A 26,155-nucleotide genomic window follows, 5' to 3' on the forward strand; every position below is an offset into this window, starting at 1 on the left:
TCATTGCACTTCTGAAATTACACTTGACTCCAATTTTAATGTTCTCACATGTTTTACTTGAACAAAACCAGGTTAGGTCATCTAAATGATCCCGGTTCTTGTTTTGTGTGTGTAGGAGCTGTGTCCAGGCTATGACTATGGGAACCAGAGTCTGTGCTGCGATGTCCAGCAGCTCCTGACACTTCAAGGGAGCCTTCAGCTTCCCCTACAGTTCCTCTCTCGGTACGCACCATAGTCTTTGCAAAAATAACTTTGTCATTCCATGTGCCATACTTGGACATACTCCCGTAATAGCTATGATTTAGTTTAGCGAGATGCCTTAGCAGTAAGGTAGCTTTGTTGATATGTTGTCATCTCTGTCAATCCAAAGTTCCCTGACTCTCTCTCGGTTCTCCGTCTCCAGATGCCCAGCCTGTTTCTTCAACCTGATGAACCTGTTCTGTGAGCTAACCTGCAGCCCCCGCCAGAGTCTGTTCGTGAACGGCACCCAGTTCACTAATGACACAGCTGCCAACAAGACCAATGTGGTGGAAGTCCAGTACTACATTGGACAGACATTTGCCAATGGTGAGGGGGCACAGACCGGGGCGGCAGGTAGCCTAGTGGTTAGAGTGTTGTGCCAGTAACCTAAAGGTAAAAATGTGACAAGGTAAAAATCTGTCATTCTGTCCTCTGAACAAGGCAGTTGTTGACGGTTCCTAGGCCGTCATTGTAAATATGAATTTGTTCTTAACTGACTTGCCTAGTTAAATAAAGGTTTAAATAAAAAATTAAAACCTGTTAATGCTTTCTTGCCAACTCCTATGGTCATTGTCCATAGGAGTTGGTAAGACTGCAAACAGATTAGGCTAATGGAGAGATCCGGTCACAGTTTGAAGAGTGGAAATATACAGTCACTTCCATTGGCTAGCAGTATTGTTGACATAATGCTACAGATATCAGTCAGTCCCAAGGTGTATAATGTAATTTTGGTCCTTTCTCTTGGCAGCCATGTACAATGCTTGTCAGGATGTCCAGGCCCCCTCCATTAACATGAAGGCCTTGTCACTGCTCTGTGGTAAGGACGCCAGTGACTGCAACGCCACCAACTGGATTGAGTACATGTTCAACATCAACAATGGACAGAGTCCCTTCCCCATCATCCCTATATTCTCAGGTTAGATGCACAATACAAAATATGTACCATTTACAACGAAAGGGCATCTGTCTCCACAAGTATTCATACTTATTTCAGTTAAGGATAACATTGGTCTCAGTTTAAAACAGCACAAGAACATTCATCTGGAGTCAAATTGGTACAGCTCACATTTATTTTTCAATAACTCCACATCCTCTGACTACCCCTACCTCTCCAGACGTGCCAGTGTCAGGCATGATCCCCATGAACAACAAGACATACAGCTGTACGGAGGGTCTGGAGGATGGCTCTGGGCCATGCTCCTGCCAGGACTGTAGCCAGGCCTGTGGCCCCCAGCCTGTCCCTCCGCCCCTGCTTCTGCCATGGACCATTCTGGGCATCGACGCCATGGTGGTCATCATGTGGATCTCTTATGTGGCCTTCCTCCTCATCTTCATCGGAGCCGTGATCGGAGCCTGGTGCTACAGGCAAGGACCGAAGCATATTATGAACTAGAGGTCGACCGATTAATCGGAATGGCCGATTAATTAGGGCCGATTTCAAGTTTTCATAACAATCGGAAATCGGTATTTTTGGGCGCCGATTTGCCTATTWAAAAAWAAAAAWAAAAATGTGAATAACTTTATTTAACTGGGCAAGTCAGTTAAGAACACATTCTTATTTTCAATGACGGCCTAGGAAGGGTGGGTTAACTGCCTTGTTCAGGGGCAGAACGACAGATTTTCACCTTGTCAGCTCGGGGGATCCAATCTTGCAACCTTACAGTTAACTAGTCCAACGCAATAACGACCTGCCTCTCTCTCGTTGCACTTCACAAGGAGACTGCCTGTTACGCGAATGCAGTAAGCCAAGGTAAGTTGCTAGCTAGCATTAAACTTATCTTATAAAACACAATCAATCATAACCACTAGTTAACTACACATGGTTGATGATATTACTAGATATTATCTAGCGTGTCCTGCGTTGCATATAATCTGACTGAGCGGTGGTAGGCAGAAGCAGGCGCGTAAACATTCATTCAAACAGCACTTTCGTGCTTTTTGCCAGCAGCTCTTCGTTGTGCGTCAAGCATTGCGCTGTTTATGACTTCAAGCCTATCAACTCCCGAGATGAGGCTGGTGTAACCGAAGTAAATGGCTAGCTAGTTAGCGCGCGCTAATAGCGTTTCAAACGTCACTTGCTCTGAGACTTCTAGTAGTTGTTCCCCTTGCTCTGCATGGGTAACGCTGCTTCGATGGTGGCTGTTGTCGTTGTGTTGCTGGTTCGAGCCCAGGGAGGAGCGAGGAGAGGGACGGAAGCTATACTGTTACACTTGCAATACTAAAGTGCCTATAAGAACATCCAATAGTCAAAGGTTAATGAAATACAAGGTATAGAGGGAAATAGTCCTATAATTCCTATATAACTACAACCTAAAACTTCTTACCTGGGAATATTGAATACTCGTGTTAAAAGGAACCACCAGCTTTCATATGTTCTCATGTTCTGAGCAAGGAACTGAAACGTTAGCTTTCTTACATAGCACATATTGCACTTTTACTTTCTTCTCCAACACTTTGTTTTTGCATTATTTAAACCAAATTGAACATGTTTCATTATTTACTTGAGGCTAAATTGATTTTATTGATGTATTATATTAAGTTAAAATAAGTGTTCATTCAGTATTGTTGTAATTGTCATTATTACAACAACAACAACAAAAAATAGTCCGATTTAATCGTTATCGGCTTTTTTGGTCCTCCAATAATCGGTATCGGCGGTGAAAAATCATAATCGGTCGACCTCTATTATGAACTGACTGGCACTTTGAAGTCTGAAGCAGTGTTTTCCTAATATGTATCTAATGGTGCTGGATTTTTCTACTTTTCTCATCCAGAAAAAGGACAATCGAGTCGGAGTATGGTCCCATTTTGGACAGCAATAACCCTCCCTGTCTGAACAATGACAACATTGACCAAGGTACGGTGCTGCATATCAATAAGTCTTTGTGCAGCACTTACTTGTTTTACTTAACTTTCTGGACTCCAAGCTTTTAAAGTATCTACATATGACAGTGCCAATTGCCAAATCAGCCCAAAATGCAGTAATGTTCAAAAAAAAAAAAAAAACTAATTTTCTACCTGACCATTAACTCATTCCCTCCTCTCTCGCTCTGTGTCACAGTGGACGCATCGTGTGGTGAGACGCTGGGCGAGCGCTTCGAGAGCTCCCTGCGTTCCCTCTTCACCCGCTGGGGCTCGTTTTGCGTACGGCAGCCCCTCGTGGTCATCCTGGGCAGCCTGGCCGTAGTGGCCGCCTGCTCAGGGGGCCTGGTCTACATGAAGATCACCACGGACCCCGTGGAGCTGTGGTCCTCTCCCAGCAGCCAGGCCAGGCAGGAGAAGGACTACTTCGACAGCCACTTYGGACCCTTCTTCAGGGCAGAGCAGCTCATCATCACCACCACGTTGCAGTCAGAATCCATCTACTCCCCGTACCCCGCGGGGGCTGACGTGCCCTTCGGAGCCCCCCTGGACAAGGATGTCCTCCACCAGGTGGGTTAGTTGGAGGAACTGGGCTGGGGGGGTGATGGATTGAGGTGTGATTGATATGTTCAGATGGAATTGTTGTAGCATTTAGAATGTGATTATGGGTTGTGGACATTTTGGTTCAAGCTATCTGAGTAGGGTTTCCCCTAGGATTTCTTTCAGCAGCTAAAACCCTGGATCAGTGACCTTAGTTATAATCTTTGGCTCCCGCCTCTGCTAAATTAGTATAGGGGAAACGATGCTGTGTCAAGAATATATCCGCTGTCTTGTTGATCAAGTGTGGAGGCTCTTCTCTTCAGGAAGACGTACAGTATTTGGTCTTTGCCTTAGTTCTAACGTGACATTTTATAGTTTTAGTTTTTCTCAAATTTTTACACAATTTCTTATCTCAGGTGTTGGATCTCCAGACGGACATAGAAAACATAGTGGCTTCATACGGGGACCAGAAAGTGACCTTAAAGGATATCTGCTTGGCCCCGCTGGCCCCCTTCAACGACAACTGCACCATTCTCAGTGTTCTCAACTACTTCCAGAACAGCCACGAACAGCTGGACCATAGCATAGGAGATGAGTTCTTTGTCTAYGCAGACTACCACACACACTTCCTCTACTGCGTCAGGTGAGTGAACACTTTCTCTAGTGACATCTGCACCTGGGGAATGCTACAGAACTCATGAGATTATACCAGTTGCAGTTCCTCTCCAACTCAAATCATTCACATTGAAAAATTGGTTCTGATATTGCACATTGTAAAATGTTTTTCTTGCGCTTCATTTTCCTTCAGCAAGTATATACTCATAGCTGTGTATGGTGAATAGTTAGTTTTAGATTTGTGTATATTACCTCAGTTATTAAATCATTCTCTCTGTCTCTCCCGTGTGTAGTGCCCCAGCATCCCTCAACGACACCAACAAGCTCCATGATCCCTGCCTGGGTACCTACGGAGGCCCTGTCTTCCCCTGGCTGGTCCTGGGAGGCTATGATGGTGAGTGGGGATACGTTAACATCATCACACAAAGAAATAGAATCTAGAATTAGTCAGTGGGAATAAGAATTAGTCAGTGGGAATAAGAATTAGTCAGTGGGAAATATACCTTTTCAATTTTGTGCTGTTTTTTTCTATGGGTATGTTTGAGTGTATTGTATGTGTGTTTATGTTTTTAAATTAGGAAAACGTGTCTGCTACAAAAGACTAAACGTTATTGCTTAACTCCTGTATATAATCACACGTGTTTTTCTAGTTTTTATTATGCAGAGATACCTATGCAAAGATAGTTATTTGGTCACTGACCTTGTAGAGTCGGGTTTAATGGGCTAACTTGGACTGTTTGCAACTTTGAATCTATGTCTTGGAACATCTTTCAGGCTCTTTGCTATTMATTTTACTATTGTTTACTGTGTTTTTTGTATGGAACTTTGTCAACTGTCAACACAAATTCCCTTTTTTGCATCTTGTTCTCCCACCCCAGCCACCAACTACAACAACGCCACAGCTCTAGTGATCACGTTCCCTGTCAACAACTACCATAACGACAGTGTCAATCTGGGAAAAGCTCTGGCCTGGGAGAAGGAGTGAGCAAAACAAATGTTTCAGATGCTAGTGTATTTACTAAAGGAATTTCACATTTCAGTCAGATTTGGTTTTGTGCCATGAGTTGCCATTTGAAGTAACACATCCCTCCATTTCCAGATTCATCGGTTTCCTGAAGAACTACAGCAACCCCAACCTGACCATCTCCTTCAACTCTGAGAGGAGCATCGAGGACGAGATCAACCGCGAGAGCGAAAGTGACCTCAGCACCGTCGTGGTCAGCTACGCCATCATGTTCGTCTACATCTCCCTGGCGTTAGGACATATCCACAGCTTCAGGAGGGTGCTGGTTAGTAGTAACTAACTTCAGGCATTATAATAGTTTACTTTATTTAATAACGTGTTTTGTCGACATCTCCCCGACTCAAGACAATAGTTTAGGTCTTTGTCTAGCTCAAAAGAGAGGTCAAGCCCCTATGCGCAGCATTGTGTCTCCTGCAAGGTTCTGATTCTGAACGACTAACCCTCTGTCTTTGCTTTCTGCCCAGGTGGACTCTAAGATCTCCCTGGGCATAGCAGGCATCGTGATAGTGCTGAGCTCAGTGGCCTGTTCTCTGGGCATCTTCAGCTATGCTGGCATCCCTCTCACCCTCATCGTCATCGAGGTCATCCCCTTCCTGGTKYTGGCTGTCGGCGTCGACAACATCTTCATCGTTGTCCAAACGTACCAGGTACTAAGCTTTATTCTCGTCTGACTATACTTTCATTGAACCACAATGTTTCATTATGTGTATGTAACGGCATGTATATGGTCACTGTCGAACTCTGTAATGGCAGTGATGAATGAATGAATGTATTAATCACCATGTGTGATGCGTTGTTGTACAGAGGGATGARCGGATGCCTCAGGAGGAGCTGCACCAGCAGATAGGCCGTATCCTAGGAGACGTGGCTCCCAGCATGCTCCTCTCCTCCTTTTCTGAGACAGTGGCTTTCTTCCTGGGTATGAGAATGACCTGTAACCTTCAGTCACTTAACACCTCTAGTGTTGACACACTACTTGGCTACATTATAGAACAATCATACGTATTGTATAAGGCAGTATGTAAATACTTGAAGATGTCAACTAGGTCCTTTGTCATTCCCATGGATTTCCGTGTTGACTGCAATYTGTGTAACGACAAGCTTGAGTCTGGAGCTCTGATGTCAGTGGGTTACCTACCTTTTTCCTCTCCAGGGGCCCTGTCCACAATGCCAGCTGTGCGGACCTTCTCCCTGTTTGCTGGGCTGGCTGTGTTCATTGACTTCTTGCTACAGATCAGCTGCTTTGTCAGCCTGCTGGGCCTGGATGCCAAGAGACAGGAGGTAAGGAGGGCTGGGCTGGTATGGGGGTGGGGTGGGGTGGGGTCTGGAGCTCTGATGTCAGTGGGTTACCTACCTTTTTCCTCTCCAGGGGCCCTGTCCACAATGCCAGCTGTGCGGACCTTCTCCCTGTTTGCTGGGCTGGCTGTGTTCATTGACTTCTTGCTACAGATCAGCTGCTTTGTCAGCCTGCTGGGCCTGGATGCCAAGAGGGCACGGAGGTAAGGAGGGCTGGGCTGGTATGTGGGTGGGGTAAGATATGGCTGGGTTAAGGGTTGGGGATGATTTCCTGCTACAGATCAGCTGCTTTGTCAGCCTGCTGGGCCTGGATGCCAAGAGGCAGGAGGTGAGGACGGCTGGGGAGTAAAATAAATGTTTCCACACTGCATTTGCTTCTCCTGTGAGAGGACTGGTGATGACTCACAGGGGTAGGCTTGGCATGCTAAACAGTAGCTGTCAGCATTCTGTGTCACTATTTGCTAACTCCCGGTTTCATTACCATGTTATTCCCAGCTAAGCATGAGCGTCACAGTTACAGCCCACTTCAAGTGAGCAGTGCATCGATGTCACATTTAATAGAGAGACACAAGTTATCTAATTAGGAAGTAGATTCTGAACACTGTTTTTAAAATGCTATACTGATTGGGTCCTTGGGGCCTTATTCAGGATTTCCGGGTTAAGTCAACATCATTCTCTTGCGCTTCAAGAATTTAGACGTTGTTTTTCCAGGGGAATCGTCTGGACATTGTGTGCTGTGTGAAGCTGCCAGTTGGCCAGGAGGAGAGGACAGATGGCTTCCTCTTCCACTTCTTCAAGAAGGTCTACGCCCCCTTCATCCTCAAAGAGTGGGTCAGACCCATTGTGGTGAGTGCTGATACTCAGATTTAAATTCAAGCCAACATGTTTTGTAAACAGTTAGCTACTAAACTTCCATGGTGTATTTTTAACAACTTTTCTCGGACAGGTTGCTGTGTTTGTGGGGATGTTGTCCTTCAGTATCGCTGTCACCAATAAGGTAGAGATTGGACTGGACCAGAAGCTCTCCATGCCTGATGTAAGTATGTCTAGTACGTCTAACCCCACCAGCCTCACTCAGTGTGCTATTGATAATCGGTCTTCTCTTTTGATGCGTTGGATAATGTCAGACATTTTGTCTCGTGTTGAATCTCCTATCCAATAGGACTCGTACGTGCTGGACTACTTTAAGAACCTGAGTGAGTACCTCCACACGGGTCCTCCGGTCTACTTCGTGGTGGAGGACGGCCATGACTACCTGAGTCTGGAGGGCCAGAACTCTGTGTGTGGAGGGGTGGGCTGCAGCAACAACTCTCTGGTCCAACAGGTCTACACAGCGTCTCTCATCAGCAACTAGTGAGTGAAGCAACAGCAACCCCTCTCAACTTCTTTCACCTTTGGACTGCATGTTGAAATCAGTAGYATGATGTGAAATCAGTCGGGGTTTAACAGGGAGACTAAAACTCTGGTTTTGAACTCGCTGACAAACAGTGCTGGGATTCGCGACACCCACAATAACATCTGCTAAATGTGTGTATGCGACCAAAAAAAWTTGATTTAATTACTTGAAAAAGTCATATTACCTATTACTTGTTACATGTAGCAAAACCACCCACCACTGCTGTGCATGGCCAAAGAGCTCTATTTTCATGTCATCCAACAAATGTAGTTTGTTGTAGTTTGCTGTAGTTTGCTAAACTGCATTGTCACTTGGATTGGAACCGGTGATATGGTCAGATGACATGAAAATAGAGCTCTTAGGCCACAGACAGCAGTCGTGGTTTTGGTGTCAAAAGAAGGATAAATATGCTGAAAATTACCTCATGTCTACTGTAAAATATGGTGGTGGATCTTTGGTGTTATGTGGCTATTTTCTGTCCACTGGGGCCATTGTCAAGGTCAACAGCATGATGAACTTTACCTAGTACCAGGATATTTTAGCCAAAAACCTGGTTGCCTCTGACAGGAGGCTGAAACTTGGCCACAAGTGGATCTTCCATCAAGAGAAGAGAAGGCAATGGACTTCTCAGTCTCCGAACTTGAACCCCATTGAAAACCTGTGGTTTGAATTAAAGAGGGCAGTCCTTAAGCTCAGACGGTGGATATCAAGTATCTGGAAAGATTCTGTATGGAGGAATGGTTTAAGATCCCTCCCAATGTGTTCTACAATCTCATAAAACATTTTTGAAAAAGGCTCCTTGCTGTTATCTTCGCAAGGGGAGGGAGGGTGCCGGAGTATTGAAAACAGGGGTGCCAATAATTTTGACCCCTTATGTCTTTGAGAGAAAAAAAGATGACTTGTTAAACAAAATCACTTTCTGTGAACAATTGTACTCGTATTAAATAATATAATTTCATTTTTTTGCATTTAATATAGCTGTGTATTTGTATTATTTGTGTCTTTTTCTGCTCAGCTTTATCAAGGGTGCCAATCATTTAAGAGGTGACTGTGTATAGTTTAATGTTACAGTTATCGCTATCATATATGGGCCTTATTAGCCTAATATAGGCTAAGCTAAACCTCTGTACAGATTTCCTTTATTTTCATTCAAAATCCAGCCGTCAGTGCTGGTTAGACCTCTGCATAGAGAAGGATAGAGGGCGCCCTTGGCACTAGACGGTGAATCCCTATGGGTTTTGTTATCACAGAAGCGATCAATGGCACAGCTCAGAGGTTAAATATTTTCTGAAAGTGACGCGCACATTACTTGAAAAAGTAACTATTATTACTCCCAAAAAATGTAGTAACGTGTTACATTACTCCGTTACTCATAAAAGTAATATCATTACATAACGTGTTACTTTTGTAACGCATTACCCCAACACTGCTGACAAATACCTTTCTTGTTTGGAGGAATTATAATACTTTCTTGAATGTCTTCCAATAGAAAAGGATCTAGTAATCTCAATTTAATTCTCCCCCCAGCACCACTATAGGATTCAACCCGTCGTCGTGGCTGGATGACTACTTTGACTGGGTGAAGCCTCAGTCCTCCTGCTGTAGATATTACACCTCCTCTGGGGCCTTCTGCAATGCCTCAGGTAACACACACACACACCTGCTGTAGATATTACAACTCCTCTGGGGCCTTCTGCAATGCCTCAGGCACTAACGTTAAACCATTATCCAATGTGCCAATAGCACACTGCTCTGATCAGGTCACACACTCTCTTTAGTCTCTTCCAACAGCTGCTGGGCAAAGCAAGTCTACACGTTCAGGACAACTCTTAACATGTCTAACAATGTCTCACTCGCATCCTGATTTTGAAGACACAGGCTACATTCCGATATCAAGCTGTTGCGAAAGTGCCATTCTGAAGTATTGCTTTTAGTCAATGAGGCAGTATTTGAATGGCTTTTTCTTTGTAATTGTATGTTAGAAATGTTGTATTGAAGTACCTACATTTGTCTACTTTCATCAGTGGTGGACACGTCGTGTGTGCACTGCCGCTCTATGACCCCCAGTGGGAAGCTGAGGCCCATAGAGCAGGACTTCATGAAGTTCCTCCCCATGTTTCTGTCAGACAACCCCAACGTCAAGTGTGGGAAAGGGTAATGGTTGTTCCTCTATGGCAATGAAGGCATTGTAGTTCATAGTTGAGTGTGTATTGAGACATATTGACTGGTTGCATTTCATGCTTTTACCTTGATGTAGTTAACACTTTTTTGCTTTTCACTGATGGCGTTGAACTCTTACATTGAGATTCGATCATTCTGTTTAATGGAATTGTAATTTGTTTGAACTGACTRACTCTGTATTTGCCTCTAACTTGGTCTTTGTGGTCCTGCAGTGGTCATGCGGCCTACAGTTCAGCTGTGGTCCTAAAGGGGAACGACACATCTGTGGGGGCCACCTACTTCATGACCTACCACACCATCCTCAAGGACTCCCCTGACTTCATAGACGCCATGAAGATGGCCCGCGTCCTGGCTGACAACATCACAAGCGCCATGGGCCACAAAGTCTTCCCCTACAGGTAGACTATGGTATCAAACACATCAAATAGGTGTTTTCCATGTGGTTGATACCACTCGATTGACCATTCCAGCCATTTCTATGATCCGCCCTCCCCTCAGCAGCCTCCTCTGCCTCACATGTTATGAAAAAAAGAGCGAGGCTTTTCCTGCGAAGGGTTAGTGTTACTGGGTTAGCTGGGGATATAACCATCACTGGTTATTTTTGCCCTCATGAGAAGAGAATATAGTCACAACTCACTAGTGAGATAGATACGCCCTGAACTCACTGATTCTGAGTTCCTGATTTTCTGGATAAATAGAACCGCTCTGAAAAGCTGTTAAATTGTGTGGTCCAGGTCTTTGTTCCTCAAAATAACCATAGAAGGTGAAGTAAGTCAGTCATAAATTAACACACACTCATAACATGTTGTTTTAGCTGCCCTCATAACATAGATTGTTCTCCATCTTTTTCTTATACATCCAGCTTTTATGCCCCCCTGTTTACTACACATCCTGTTTGAAGGGTTCAAGAGGGGTTGTATAGTACATGTAAACACTGCATGTAAGATGTACGTATTTTGTCCTGTCAAAGTACTGCCCTTCTGGTTTTTTGTTTTGCTTCTTGGTTAAAGTGCCTTGAGTTGCCACACTACCTCTTTTAAGTACATCATTCACAACATGTCATTTTCTACATACTGTACTAGAATTATGTTGCAGAATTAGAATTTGTCGAAACTTAAATTGTAACTGTTGTTTTCCCTCTCCAGTGTGTTCTACGTGTTCTACGAGCAGTACCTGACCATTGTCTACGACACGGTCTTCCAGCTGGGCGTGTCGCTGGCGGCCATCTTTGCGGTGACCACGGTGCTGCTGGGCTTTGAGCTGTGGTCAGGAGTGCTGGTCAGCATCACCATCGCCATGATCCTGGTCAACATGTTCGGGGTCATATGGCTCTGGAACATCAGCCTCAACGCTGTGTCCCTCGTTAACCTCGTCATGGTGAGAGAAGGAACAGGCTGATAGTTTTGGATTTGTATATTTAAAAAATAAAATAAATAACTGTCTTCCTATAATTTGTCATTTCTGGGTAGTTTTGGTAGTTATTCTAAATGACATGTTTTGAACACTCCTTGTGAACGCAGCCCAGGATCTCCGGTGTATTCATTGTGTGTGTATGTGTTGCAGAGCTGTGGTATCTCTGTGGAGTTCTGCAGTCACATAGTGAGGGCTTTCTCCATCAGTGTGAAGAGTACCAGGGTGGAAAGGGCTGAAGAGGCTCTGGCCCACATGGGCAGCTCAGTAAGTACATCTCTACTCTTGTAGTTCAACCCACACTAGCACACTTTGTGTTGTGTTCATGGAAACGGCACACTGTCTGAATATGTATTTCAAAAAGCATGTAGCTCATCCTTTTGATCGAGGATTGTCTGTTCTATCAGTAATCTGACATGTAAAAATAGTATGGAGTGGCTCCAGATCCAAAGCTTTTGGGGATCTTTACACTGCACTAAAAGATCCGGAGCCTCCCGAGGCTTCTGCACGTGTGTATATTCTCTACTTTATGCGCGGAGAACAGGCTACTCAGGCGACCGGTCATGGTGCTCCTTTAACAAAGTTAGATCAAAGGTGAATCGATGTCTGCAAGATCACATAATGATAGTGTCCTACAGAACTGAATATGATAGTATAACGTTACTGTAAGACAAAAACACCACTGCATTTTCCTCTCGTGTGGCCAAAACTCAAGTGCGCGCTACTAGGCAAAATACACAGGTAGGCTATGCTACAGCTGAACACCATCTGCTCTAAATTTCGTTCACTCCATTCAAAACAACACTGTAGGCTACTTTGAAACTACACTGTATAACTCAAGAAGATCAAAATGCATATCACTGTGTAACTGATTGAGATCAAATGGTTACTATGCAGAATGACGCTGCATGGATGTTTCACCGGTTAAACTTAATGAATGATCATGTGCGATTGAATGCGATGGTGTTTTTGTCTTAAAGTAATGTTATATTATTCTATTATATTGGTTTCTGGTATGTAGAATACTGTGATCATTGTGTGGTCCTGCAGACACTGATTCAGCTTTGATCTGACTTTATTAAACGAGCACCGTTCCTCTGAGTAGCCTGTTCTCTGCGAGTAAAATAGAGAAGGCGCAGAAGCTTCCGGAAGGATCTTTGAGTGCAGAAGACTAAAGATCCCGGGGGGAAAAAATTGGCTCTGCAGCAATGGAGGGAGAAAAAAACTGTGTGAAATTGAATTCTTGGCTTGAATGGAATATCTAGGAAAGTAGAAATCACCTGATTGTTTGGCTCCGGTTTTTAGAACCTGGTTATTGAATTCATTTTTGACTGCAGGGAATGCTGAGCACCAGAATGGAACTTAACCATGGCTCCTCTTCTCCCAGGTGTTCAGTGGGATCACTCTGACTAAGTTTGGAGGCATCCTGATCCTGGCTCTGTCCAAGTCCCAGATCTTCCAGATCTTCTATTTCCGCATGTACCTGGCCATGGTGCTGCTGGGGGCCACGCACGGACTCATCTTCCTCCCTGTGCTGCTCAGCTACGCAGGTATGCATAGGGTGATTTCTCAATTGGGCAAAAGTCCATCTTCTAAACTCGCCATGTGTAGGAGAGTACCACTTTGATAATAAGTGAACGGATAGCCTCTTCCCGCCGAGGAACCTCATAATTATCGTACCGGCTCCCTATCATGGAATAGTTTTGAGATTCGTCACACCCTCTTTGAATCAGCTGTTGTTTTCTTGAAGAAAAGCATGCATACATTTCAAAACGATACGCTACTTATCTACACGTCTGGCACAACCTGCTACATTTCCTTTTACCACTTTACACATCTATTTGGGGATTCCTCTGTAAACATAATTTGCACGATGACGGGCAGGTGGAGAAGATGTCTCATTTCATAAGAGTAAAATTGTTTCCTTTTCAGGATGGAGGCGTCGAGCAAAACCAATTAAGATTCTCCCATTGTGTGTGTAAATGTGTGGCCTTTTACCGCAACTATAATTTGCATCCTAACATCACACTATAGCACCTCTCTGTAAGCTCACAAACTTGCCCTGAAATTCACATTTGCCTAATACCTGAGTATTTTGTGTAGTGCCTCATCTTAGTTAGTACCAGTTTGTCTTTGTCAATGTTTACACTGCATGGAACGAGGATAAGGTTGCCTCCCAAAAGTTTTAAACGATTTCACCATTGGAAAAATTACACAATCTGTCGGTCTCTCTTCCCTCAGGTCCTTCGGTAAACAAAGCCAAGGTGTTTGCAGCCAACAAGCGCTATGCCGGCACAGAAAGGGAGCACCGCCTCAACTTCTAGAGGCTCTGTGGGGCAAAGAGCAGGACAATGATGATTTTGAACTAACTAACCTTTCTGTCCTGGTCTGGGAGAGACGGTGTGGGGTGGTGACGCAGCGTGACTGAGGCAGCAGTTTCTATGATTTCTGACACACACTCGCTATGCAGGGATGCAACTCAGGAATAACTGTGGGGTGTGTCTCTGAGGCCTCTCACACTTTATTTAATTATTCTGGGCAATTCTGGGTAGTTTTCATTAGGGCAACACAGTGGCAAAATGTTTTGCAATGGAAAATGAAAAAAAATAGCATTTCCTATTGGACCAGTAGTCTTTCCCTGTTTTTGTCTGTTTTGGTGCCTAATGAACACCACTGATTTCAGTAACCTAGAATAGCCCCCTAATGTAACATTAGCAGCAATAGGAAGATATATATACTGTTTCCCCTCTCAACACAGGAAGTCAGCTATGTGAATATAGGACAAACTTAAACCCCCCATAAACTTCTAGTTTACATCTTATGACCCTACTCTTTATTTTCTCTTGAGGAACAGTTATTCTTTAACCCAACAGTGTTTTTTTGGAGATTAGCTAAGTAGAATGTGTAAAGAGAATGATAATATATGCAAAAGATTACTTCTCTGAGGAAAAAAAACTAGTTTGATATGAATCATTTACGTACACTGTAATGTAACTAATAATGAAACCAAATAATGTTTAAAGATACAATTAACCTGGTATATATTCCAGGTGTACCACACATAGAAAAAACAATTACTAGAATTCTGTAATTATATTTCTATGGTTCCACAGTTACTGAAAAACTTGACCAGCTTGATTGAGGCAACTTTATTAACGTTATAATAATATTGTGTGACAATATGTATTCCTATATAGCCAAGAGTCAATATTCACAGAGTGACGCAGAGTAAGAGTGATGATCTAGGACCAAGGCCACCTTGTCCATATAATTATAAATGAAAAGGCAAAACTGATCCAAGATCAGTGAATAAGAGCTCAGTCTGTAAGTACAGATCTGGCTCCACATCTTACAGTAATGTTTKTGCTTACAGTTAGGGCTGTGCCCAGTTGTCTGTAGTACCTCAGAATGTAGGGTTGAGCTAAGATATTAAAGTAATATTTACTATGGGGGCAACCAGGGGCTCTAGATGTTTGTTACAGACATGCTTGTTGACAATGCTGCGCATTGGCACTAGAAAGAAGCACAATGTTGTAATATGGTAACCATGTCTTGAATGCAAATCTTAATGTTTTAACATTTTAATGTGTGGACTGCATTGCAACTTGGTATTGACAGATTTAAATCTGATTTGCAATAAAATCTCATATTGGTACACCACTATAGATTTGCATAATATTTTGGGAAAATAAAATACTAACTAATATCTCATGTGTGCCTTTGGAGTAACCTAAATGCACTGAGCAAAAATATAAACGCAACATGTAAAGTATTAGTCCCATCAGCTGAAATAAAATAACCCAGAAATTTGCCATATTCACAAAAAGCTTATTTTGCTAAAATGTTGTGCACAAATTTGTTTACATCCCTGTTAGTGACGATTTCTCCTTTGCCAAAATAATCCATTCACCTGACAGGGGTGGCATATCAAGAAGCTGATGAAATGTCATGATCATTACACAGGTGCACCTTGTGCTGGGAACAAAAGACCACTAAAATATKAAGGTTTGTCACACAATGACACAGACGTCTCAAGTTTTGAAGGAGCGTGCAATTGGCATGCTGACTGCAGGAATGTCCACTAGAGCTGTTGCCAGAGATATCTATGTTACTTTCTCTACCTTAAGCCACCTCCAATTTCTTCTTAGAGAATTTTGCCGTATATCCAACCCGTCTCATAACCGCAGACCACGTGTATGGCGTTGTGTGGGTGAGCGGTTTGCTGATGTCAACATTGTGAACAGAATGCCCCAATGGTGGGGTTACAGTTTGGGGAGGCATATGCTATGGACAAAAAACACGATTGCATTTTATTGATGGCAATTTGAATGCACGGCGATACCGTGACGAGATCCTGAGGCCCATTGTCATGACATTCATCCGCCACCATGTCGCAAGGATCTGTACACAATTCCTGGAAGCTGAAAATGTCCCAGTTCTTCCATGGCCTGGATACTCACCAGACATGTCACCCATTGAACATGTTTGGGATGTACGACTGACTGCATGTTCCAGTTCCTGACAATATTCAGCAACTTCGCACAGCCATTGAAGAGGAGTGGGACAATGTTCCACAGGCCACAATCAACAGCCTGATCAACTCTATGAGAAGGAGATGTGTAACGCTGCGTGAGGCAAATTGTGGTCACAGCAGATGCTGACTGGTTTTCTGATCCACGCCYCTATCTATTTTTTTTAAACCATCTGTGACCAACAGATGCATATCTGTATTCCCAGKCATGTGAAGTCCATAGATTAGGGCCTAATTWATTTATTTCAATTGACTGATTTTGTTATATGAACTGTAACTCAGTAAAATMTTTCAAATTGTTGCATGTTGCATTTATAMTTTTTATTCAGTATACATGTTTAGAAGGAACCGCCTGGTTGAAGGGGGTTATATAAAAAGAGACCACATTGTGTCGCCAGATACCACAGTAGAGCTAGCTKTATGCTGCCTGGAACTACCTCTCCTGATTTAGTGTTGACTTATTTTTCAGCAATCCGTAGGGCTATTGTCGCTGTTATACAATATTTCCTCACTTCAGATGGGTGTGGTCTAACTTGCTAGTTTCGATACCTTACATTTACTGCCAATTTGAAGGCTCGCGTTTGTTTTTACTGCCTTGTGGTTGTAAGACGTGAATATTTAAAGATGTTTTTTTCGTGCTTTTTAAAACCAACCATTTGTAACAATATGAACGTAAAACTTCACCCACAGTGCGTGCACTTCCACATCGAAAATTATATCCTAACAAAAATTGTCTGCCAAACCGAGGACTGACGGTCGGTAACAGTGTCAACTTCCTCTCTGGCCGAGCCTTGCAGCCGTGTTGTCACACAAAATACCACTTCATCATTTATTCATCAGTTTTCTCTTTCAGTGTTTGGGCTGTTCTTTGAATCTGTCAGAGAGAGATTAAAATATTAATTTGCCCCTGGTTGGGGCTGTGTAGGGAACAGGACAGAGGAGGAGAGGGGAACACGAGGGAGGAGGAGAATCTAGGTTCTGGTGTTATGTAAGCCCTGTATGGCTCACCTCTCCCTGGACCCTGCACCTGACCCAGCTCACGCACATCTGAGCCCCAGTACAGCTTAACCCCAGACTGGCTACAGCTTAGTGCAGAGGACACAGCTGTCACTGTAGCAGACAATGCTGTTAAATTAATAATATGGTTGTAATGTACAGCTGATTTGCCATTGCTGATATTTCATCAGCTGGTTTTCAACTAAGTTGCAAATCACATACCAGACATTAGGCTTTGCAATAATTTATTTAAATCCTTTATTTGAATAGAGACAGACACTGAATTATTGAGTCATTTACACCATGCTCTTGCTTGTTTTCAGCATCAGTCCCTCGATGAGCTTTACCAGTGAGAATGTGAATATAGCCGTGAAACAAGGTAATGTTTATGAACAGCAACCATACAGTATACTGTACTATCTCTCAGGTGCAAGGTTGCTGTGTCCTGTGGGCATTCAAGTACAGTGTTTCCCATCCATTCCGTTTGTTGACAATACCTCCAGATTTACACGGTTATCAAAACGTCACGCCAGGGTAAGCCACGAAACACAGCGCTTATTTTAAGTGATTCTAAAATCCCCTATGGGACAAATGAATGGTGAAAAAACTATTGGAACCATTTCCCTGTTTGACTGCTAGGTTTTATGACTCATAATATGGTCCTCTATTGCACCGTTGTTTTAACAGCACAACATGGTTACTAAAAGGCAATGTAGAAATTGTGGGACGAAAAGGCAGCAGCTCACTAAACTAAAGCAAGTTATGTAAATGTTCTACTGGCACAGAGAGGGAGAAGACTTACTGTCCAGCACCAGTTACCATACAAGCTGGTGCATTATTGGTGCAGACATGGTGCATTATTACATTAATCAAGTTGAATAAGGGATTTAAAAACACCTCAGAGGACGTGTTTAATGTGAAAGAATGTAGAGAGAAAAGTAATGCTGTGAAATAACACATTATCATTCCTCTCTTTCTGCTGTGAGGTCACTTTGCTTGACGTGCGTTGCCATGACATCTTATTGGCACAATGACATGCTGTATGCTTACTAAAACCTTTACTCAAGCAACACACATCACATGAGTATAATAAGGGCAGACAGAGGATGATCCCCTGCTGTCTCGCTAGTTGCCTACCAGGAATCCAAAGCAAATTCTGCAACGCCTCCACATCTCTCAAAGCTGGTTCATGAAAGTACACATACTTCTTGTCAACACCTTACCCCTAACAAGTCATTGAGTTGCATTATTTGCTGCCAACACTATCCTTGGGGTTCAAATTCAGGCCACTGGCTCTATTTTCTACTTGAAACATTGGACTGAATCCCTTTAAAGGGTCCATTAATAAGTAAGGTGAGAGGGGCATTTAATGCCCTGTTGTTTTGAGTCACTGGTTATCTGTTAGAGCCGGGCTCAGTTGAAAATAGACTGAGTGGTAAAAAAAAACATTTTAGTCATTTAGCAGACCCTCTTATTCAGAGCACTCACAGGAGCAATTATGGTTAAGTGCATTGCTGAAGGACACATCAACAGATTTTCGACCTAGTCGGCTCAGACATTCAAACCAGTATACTTTCAGTTACTGGCCCAACGCTCTTACCTGCTTGGCTACCTGCCGCCCAGTGGGACTAGAGAATCATCTCAGACATGCAGAGGATCAGATTCACAAACAAGTCCAACTGCAGGGCTGCCTGGGGCCTGTTCAGGGGGATGTAAAGTTACAGAAGGTTTACATAGAAATGTATTGTTAGACTACATAAAATGTCTGTCAGCTAGATAGGAAATYGTGTCAGCTCTATTCATTCTATGTCTATCTGCAACATTCAAAACATTTCACATCACTAACTGAATACATCCCTGTGTGCCCCACTCCTCGCTGACCAGACAAACAGCCAACCAGGGAGTCCCTCTCCCACTGACAGCCACAACACGCCACACAGCACCCACCATTCAGTTCCCACCATTCCCAACATTCACTTCCTTGTTTACAAACGTGGTGGGCCCAGCAGTGACCAGGGTCTGACCTGGGTTGAAAAGCCCTGAGTCACTGCATCAGGAGGAGGGGGGCAAACTGCCGTTTCAGCCAAATGTTATTTTAAAAAGAGGGAAGGGCAATAGACTAGGCCAGGGGGCTTGCCCCCCAAACGATGGAACACATATTTGGTACAATAGAGGTGGCTGACATGTGAGCTGACCCRAGGGAGGGCAGTCAATAGCCCCCTTTATGAGTTGCTAAGAGGGGTATTAGGAGTATCAATGGAGAGGACTAAGCCATATAGGCCATGTGGCCGTGGCCAGGCCTGGAACTGTTTGTTTTGATTGCAGCACGAGACTAGGACTGGCGTGACCGCCCGCCTTGTTTACCTTGGATATGTGTCAGGTGGCCCGAGAGAGCCTGTTCGTTCCCTCCCTTTCTCCATCTCACTCACTCTCTCCCTCCCGTTTGCTTTATTTTCCTTTTCCCCCTCCCTCTCTATGAGAAACTTTCCTCTCAGATTGCATCAGAGCCACAGCCAGGCACAACAACATGATCACTGAGCTCAATGTAGGACAGAGCCGGTCACTTGCTAGTCTGACATTTCTGACTTGCTAACTGGTTGAACCCGGCACGTGTATGACCACAGAGTTTCTAAACCCAGAAGCGCAATACCGCAAGACTTCCGGGAACGCTAACRAAGCAGACCAGGCCGGGGTTTGAGAAGTCAATGAGAGATGAAAATTCTTCCTTAGTTGTTCATTTTCTCAAAATCTAAAGGCAAAACCTAGATTCGAGCCAGTGTCTTAACTAGTTGAACATGTTATTACTCCAACTTCGTAAAACAACTTTATATCGAAGGAGTACCTTTGATTTGATGGCCTGCACATGCATAGTTCGGTGCGAGATGACCGTTAGACCCGATAACGTGTTTCTACAGCATGAGCTTAGATAGCCAATGTCGCCATGTTATCACCTAAAATTCCTGATCGGGGATTTCTATCAGCGAAGCAGTTTCTGCTTATCTTCATACTGTACTGTCTTTGGTATAACTACAACCAGTTAGCAAGTCGGAGATTTCCGAGTTGCAAAGTTCCAACTAGCAAGTGAACGCGGCAATAGTCACACTGGCTTGGAGTAGTTTTTTTTATGCTATACTGCCAAGAAATATTTTTATATATTTTTATTTTACCAGGCAAGTCAGTTAAGAACAAATTCTTATTTACAATGACGGCCTACCCCGTCCAAACCCGGACGACGCTGGGCCAATTGTGCGCCGCCCAATGGGACTGCCAATCACAGCCGGTTGTGATGCAGCCTGGAATCAAACCAGGGTCTGTAATGACRCCTCTTGCACTGAGATGCAGTGCCTTAGACCGCTGCGCCACTCTGGAGCCCCGGGATATACTTTAATATTCATAGTCTAATTTACAAGTTATTCATAATATCCCCTTTTAGGTGACAGACTCAATGTCACAGTAAGATGTGTAATGTGTTTTAACACTTGGGGCTAAGCCTCCTTAAGTTGTCAAGGGGGTAGGATTTTATGAGAAACATGCACTGCCTGATCATGCATGCTTGAATTGTAATAGATTATTGGTTCTCTGCAATAAATATTAAATGTGTAACCAGATATCTTATGTTATGGYAGTAAATCAATTCACCAAGATCAGCAGCCAGCAGAATAGAGTGACACAAAATGATGAGGAAGCCAATCACATTTCAGGAATCTTGTTTTTATTGAACAAGCAAGGCAGTATATTTACAAACATACACGTGTATTTTGGTGTTGTTGACCATGAGCTTTCTGCCCAACCATAAGTGTGTATCCTACAACAAATTATTTKGGCTTAGAAATCAAAACATCTAACAATAGTATATCACCCTGATTTCAGCATATTTTCTGTATAATTAAAATGACTACAATTTGATTAAAATCAGACAGTGTACAAAAGACAAAAACGATTTTGATCTGATAAAATAAACAATACTTTCCTGTTTTTCAAGAGAAACTCTTGGTAACACCGCTATGATGTCACAAAAATAGCATTAGCATATTCCGAGTCAGTATTCATGTCATAAGAAGGAATTCCCCTCGACCACGCCCACAAATTGGAGAAAACAAACATTCTTTCCCATTGACCCCCACTGTAAAAGAAACAACTTCATCGTACATTTTTTTGTTATAAAGAAATAACAAACGTGCCGGAAACCTGCTGTGTTGTTCGATCAAATTTTATTGGTCACRAACACATATTTGCAGATGTAATCACGGGTGTAGCGAAATTCTTATGTACAGTGCATTCGGAAAGTATTCAGTCCCCTAGACTTTACCACATTTTGTTATGTTACAGCCTTATTCTAAAATTGATTATTACATTTTTTTTTTAAATCCTCAATCTACACACAATACCCCATAATGACCAAGTGAAAACTGTTTTTTTGAAATTGTTGCAAATCTATTAAAAAAACTAAAACAGAAATACCTTAAGTATTCAGACTCTTTTCTATGAGACTCGAAATTGAGCACGTGCATCCTGTTTCCATTGATCATCCTTGAGATGTTTCTACAACTTGATTGGAGTCCACCTGTGGTAAATTCAACTGATTGGACATGATTTGGAAAGGCACACAYCGGTATATATAAGGTCCCACAGTTGTCAGAGCAAAAACCAAGCCATGAGGTCGAAGGAATTGTCCGTAGAGCTCAGAGAAAGGATTGTGTCGAGGCACAGATCTGGGGAAGGGTACCAAACATTTCTGCAGCATTGAAGGTCCCCAAGAAGACAGTGTCCTCCAAGTTTGGAATCACCAAGACTCTTCCTAGAGCTGGCCGCCTGGCCAAACTGAGCAATCAGGGGATCAGGGAGGTGACCAAGAACCCGAGTTGCTCTGTGGAGATGGGAGAACATTCCAGAAGGACAACCATCTCTGCAGCACTCCACCAATCAGGCCTTTATGGTAGATTGGCCAGACGGAAGCCACTCCTCAGTGAAAGGCACATGACAGCCCACACTTAGACCATGAGAAACAAGATTCTCTGGTCTGATGAAACCAAGATTGTACTATTTGGCCTGAGTACTAAGCATCACGTCTGGAGAAAACCTGGCACCATCCCTACGGGGAAGCATGGTGGTGGTAGCATCATGCTGTAGGGATGTTTTTCAGCGGCAGGGACTGGGAGACTAGTCAGGATCGAGGGAAAGATGAATGGAGCAAAGTACAGAGAGATCCTTGATGAAAACCTGCTCCAGAGCGTTCAGGACTTCAGACTGTGGCAACAACCCTAAAATTGTCCTTCTGGAAGGGAGAACCTTCCAGAAGGACAATCATCTCTGCAGGACTTCAACAATCAGGCCTTTATGGTAGAGTGGCCAGACGGAAGCCACTCCTCAGTAAAAGGCACATAACAGCCTGCTTGGAGTTTGCCATAAGGCACCTAAAGACTCTCAGTCCATGAGAAACAAGATGATCTGGTCCGATGAAACCAAGATTGAACTCTTTGGGATGAATGCCAAGCGTCACGTCTGGAGGAAACCTGGCACCATCCCTACGGTGAAGCATGGTGGTGGCAGCATCATGCTGTGGGGATGTTTTTCAGCAGCAGGGACTGGGAGACTATTCAGGATCGAGGGAAAGATGAACGGAGCTAAGTACAGAGAGATAATTTATGAAAAACTGCTCCAGAGTGCTCAGTACCTCCGACTGGGATAAAGGTTCACCTTCCAATAGGACACCGACTCTAAGCACACAGCCAAGACAACGCAGGAGTGGCTTCAGGACAAGTCTCAATGTCATTGCATGGCCCAACCAGAGCCCGGACTTGAACCCAATCGAACATCTCTGGAGACCTGAAAATAGCTGTGCACCGACGTTCCCCATCCAACCTGACAGAGCTTGAGAGTATCTGCAGAGGAGAATGGGAGAAACTCCCCAAATACAGGTGTGCCAAGCTTGTAGCGTCATACTCAAGAAGACTTGAGGCTGAAATCGCTGCCAAAGTTGCTTCAACAAAGTACTGCGTAAAGCGTCTGAATACTTACGTAAATGTGATCCGTTTTTTTTATTTTTATAAATTTGCCAACATTTCTAAAAAAAAACAGTTTTTGCTTTGTCATTATGGGGTATTGTGTGTATATTGATGAGGATCCGTTTTATAATAAGGCTGTAACATTACAAAATGTGGAAAAAGTAAAGGGGTCTGAATACTTTCTGAATGCGCTGTACATGCTTATGTACATGTAACCTGGTAAATCCCGACCTACGGTTTGCAATGCTCCCACGTAGGGAAATAGAGCATGGGAGAAGAGCCCTGTGGCTTCAGACTATTCAGTGTGGGAAATTGTGGAGACCCAGTGTCCAAGTAGGCTACACATAGCTATTTGTTTAGAAAACATTTAATCACAGGTCTGTGTGTAACTCCAATCAATACTTGTAGCTTTATAGTCAGTTTGTTTGTGTTGTTGGTCTTGGCTAGTTTAATGTTCTGGTTGGTAGCTAGTTAGCACTCACGTGGCTAACGTTACCACCTTCATGAAAAGGGGCATGAGGGAAGCCCTACAATATTACGATTTTCTAAGTAGTGAGAACGCTTGAGAGCAGGCAATGTTGAAAAGTCATCCTTAGACATGTTTTATTTTTCTTAACTGTCACTTTGTAATTGACAAAAACAAGCAGACAACAAGAAAATTGTGTTTGAAAAAAGGTCAAGTTTTTGCTGTGAGCCAAGGTTATTTTCCCTACAGTCGGGCAGGGCAACAACATTCTATTTAATACTGACTGGGACACTAACAATGGTGACCTTCGAACTGGAACCCCTTGTCATAAAAGACAGATGGCACAATCATATTGTGACCATGACAAATTGATCACCTGCCATATCAAACACTTTGTCAAGTCTTGACAGATATTGTGATTATGATGCTAATTCAAGTTCAGTTTCAATATCACAGCTGTAGCATTGGCAACATCATGCCCTACTTCCGATACCTTTCCACACACTCTAGTAAAGCACTAGAAACGTGCCGATAATACACTCTAATATAGAGCACAGGAGATTACACATTGAATGACAAGAGTGGGCCCATTCACATAATGTCCAAAGCAAGCACTCAACAGGTAGAAAACAAGAAGAGTACTTAAATGTACTGAATAATGTACAGTATAAAATCCTATTAAATCTGTAAGTATTTTGCAATCGAAAAGGTTATGTCGATAAATTGTCATGCGGATAGTGGGATTGGTGGCTAGTAAACAGAAAAAGGAAATGGATTAGAACATCTATTGAAAGCCATTTAGATCAACTTCCCTTACGGGGTTTGAGTCAACTCAAATTGATCAGAATGAGTTTGTTTCACAACCCTCACCCAGTCAAGAGTCTCCGAAAATGGCCTCTATCCATGTCTGCAATATTCAGAAAGTGCACTTCTAGTGAGGAGACTGGAAAAAGTTTTTCAAAAAGCACAGAGTCACTGGGATAACAGTCCTGTCAAAATCGGCCACGCGACAGGTTTGCTTCGTTCTTCATGACAATCATAAGGCAACCAAAACATGCCAAGCAAGGATTACAAAAAAAATCATTTGTTATGAACAACTTTCGCCAACTTTCAGCTACCAATCTTTTGAAGGTGTAAATAGAGTTAAAGAAAGTAGAAGTATGTTGAAGTAAGAATACGGGTAACTTTGGCTGCTTTCAAGTCTCGATCTGAAAATGTACATCTGAATGTGGCCTGCAGTAGCGTGTAGAGGATCTCCAACACTATGGTCCATGATGGATCTCCAGGCTGCAGGGAGACCAGCTGGTCGCGGGACTCGGTGAGGTGGGGTGGTCCAGTACGGTGGGTCTCCTGGTCCTGGATCAGGAGGGCTGGGTGCTCCTCCTGCTAGGAGGTCTGGACGAGGCGTCTGTAGTGGGGCATGACCTCGTTCTCAGGCAGGTGCAGGTTGAACTCCAGGGCCACCAACACAGGGAACTCAAAGGCTATCAGCTCCCTCCTGTTCACACGAAACCTCTCCTCCAGTTTCTACACATCAGAGAAAAAGGGAGATGGGAAATGTACAAACTAACCCACTTTATTACTTCCTATATCCTGTAATACACACAGTGTACAAAGCATTCAGAACACCTTCCTAATATTGAGTTGCCCCCTCTCCATTCTTGACACACAAGGGAAACTGTTGAGCGTGAAAAACCCAGCAAAGTTGCAGTTCTTGACACAAACCGGTGCGCCTGGCACCTACCACCATACCCCGTTCAAAGGCACTTAAATCTTTTGTCTTACCCATTCACCCTCTGAATGGCACACATACACAATCCATGTCTCAATTGACTCAAGGCTTAAAAATCCTTCTTTAACCTGTCTCATCCCATCATCTACACTGATTGAAGTAGATTTAACAAGTGACATCAGTAAGAGATCATACAGTGCCATGAAAAGTATTTGCCCCATTTCTAATTTTCTATACTTTTGCATATTTTTGATACTGAATGTTATCAGATCTTCAACCAAAACCTAATACTAGATAAAGGGAACCTGAGTGAACAAATAACACAACAATTGCATACTTATTTAATTTATTTCATAAATAAAGTTATGCAACACCCACTGCCCCTGTGTGAAAAGGAATTTCCCCCTTTACACTCAATAACTGGTTGTGCCAACTTTAGCTGCAATGACTCCAACCAAACGCTTCCTGTAGTTGTTGATCAGTCTCCCACATTGTTGTGGAGGAATTTTGGCATACAGAACTGCTGTAACTCAGCGACATTTGTGGCATTTCAAGCATTACCTGCTCGTTTCAATTCCTGCCACAACATCTCAATTGGGATTCTACAGGAGAATGTCAGGCCATCAGTCTGTGAGCTGAAACTGATGCAGAGCTCTGTCATGCAGCAAGACAATGATCCAAAACACACAATCAAGTCTACATGAAAATGGCTAAAAAGCAACACATTCGAAGTTTTGGAATGGCCTAGTCAAAGTCCAGACCTGATCCCAATTGAGATGTTGTGGCAGGACATGAAACGAGCAGTTCATGCTTGAAACCCACAAATGTCGCTGAGTTAAAGCAGTTCTGTACGTAAGAATC

General features: G+C 43.3%; 2 protein-coding genes across 4 annotated transcripts in view; one reads left to right on the top strand and one right to left on the bottom strand.

The window, feature by feature from the left end:
- Positions 1 to 15,270, top strand: part of LOC111979494 (NPC intracellular cholesterol transporter 1) — a 28,952-nt gene extending 13,682 nt beyond the window's left edge. Inside the window, exons 3-25 of one of the 2 annotated variants that reach the window (XM_024010078.2) lie at positions 116 to 222; positions 404 to 567; positions 989 to 1,156; positions 1,356 to 1,605; positions 3,015 to 3,097; positions 3,302 to 3,672; positions 4,059 to 4,285; positions 4,551 to 4,651; positions 5,136 to 5,238; positions 5,357 to 5,546; positions 5,746 to 5,928; positions 6,086 to 6,200; positions 6,435 to 6,562; positions 7,289 to 7,423; positions 7,524 to 7,613; positions 7,740 to 7,930; positions 9,501 to 9,616; positions 9,998 to 10,127; positions 10,367 to 10,552; positions 11,300 to 11,531; positions 11,718 to 11,831; positions 12,952 to 13,114; positions 13,806 to 15,270. In XM_024010078.2, coding sequence (XP_023865846.1) covers positions 116 to 222; positions 404 to 567; positions 989 to 1,156; positions 1,356 to 1,605; positions 3,015 to 3,097; positions 3,302 to 3,672; positions 4,059 to 4,285; positions 4,551 to 4,651; positions 5,136 to 5,238; positions 5,357 to 5,546; positions 5,746 to 5,928; positions 6,086 to 6,200; positions 6,435 to 6,562; positions 7,289 to 7,423; positions 7,524 to 7,613; positions 7,740 to 7,930; positions 9,501 to 9,616; positions 9,998 to 10,127; positions 10,367 to 10,552; positions 11,300 to 11,531; positions 11,718 to 11,831; positions 12,952 to 13,114; positions 13,806 to 13,888 — 3,630 coding nt within the window. In that variant the 3' untranslated portion in view covers positions 13,889 to 15,270. Of the gene's footprint in view, positions 1 to 115; positions 223 to 403; positions 568 to 988; positions 1,157 to 1,355; positions 1,606 to 3,014; positions 3,098 to 3,301; positions 3,673 to 4,058; positions 4,286 to 4,550; positions 4,652 to 5,135; positions 5,239 to 5,356; positions 5,547 to 5,745; positions 5,929 to 6,085; positions 6,201 to 6,434; positions 6,563 to 7,288; positions 7,424 to 7,523; positions 7,614 to 7,739; positions 7,931 to 9,500; positions 9,617 to 9,997; positions 10,128 to 10,366; positions 10,553 to 11,299; positions 11,532 to 11,717; positions 11,832 to 12,951; positions 13,115 to 13,805 lie in introns of those variants that run through there. The other variant, XM_070448818.1, reaches the window with a different exon arrangement.
- Positions 15,271 to 20,781: 5,511 nt separating this feature from the next.
- LOC111979490 (CDK5 and ABL1 enzyme substrate 1) overlaps positions 20,782 to 26,155 on the bottom strand; it is a 32,854-nt gene continuing 27,480 nt past the window's right edge. For both annotated transcript variants that reach the window (XM_024010074.2, XM_024010075.2), the window contains one exon: positions 20,782 to 25,089. In XM_024010074.2, coding sequence (XP_023865842.1) covers positions 24,949 to 25,089 — 141 coding nt within the window. In that variant the 3' untranslated portion in view covers positions 20,782 to 24,948. The remainder of the gene's footprint in view (positions 25,090 to 26,155) is intronic.

Source organism: Salvelinus sp. IW2-2015, linkage group LG19, assembly GCF_002910315.2.
Source record: "Salvelinus sp. IW2-2015 linkage group LG19, ASM291031v2, whole genome shotgun sequence".
In the NCBI taxonomy this organism is placed as follows: Eukaryota; Metazoa; Chordata; class Actinopteri; order Salmoniformes; family Salmonidae; genus Salvelinus; species Salvelinus sp. IW2-2015.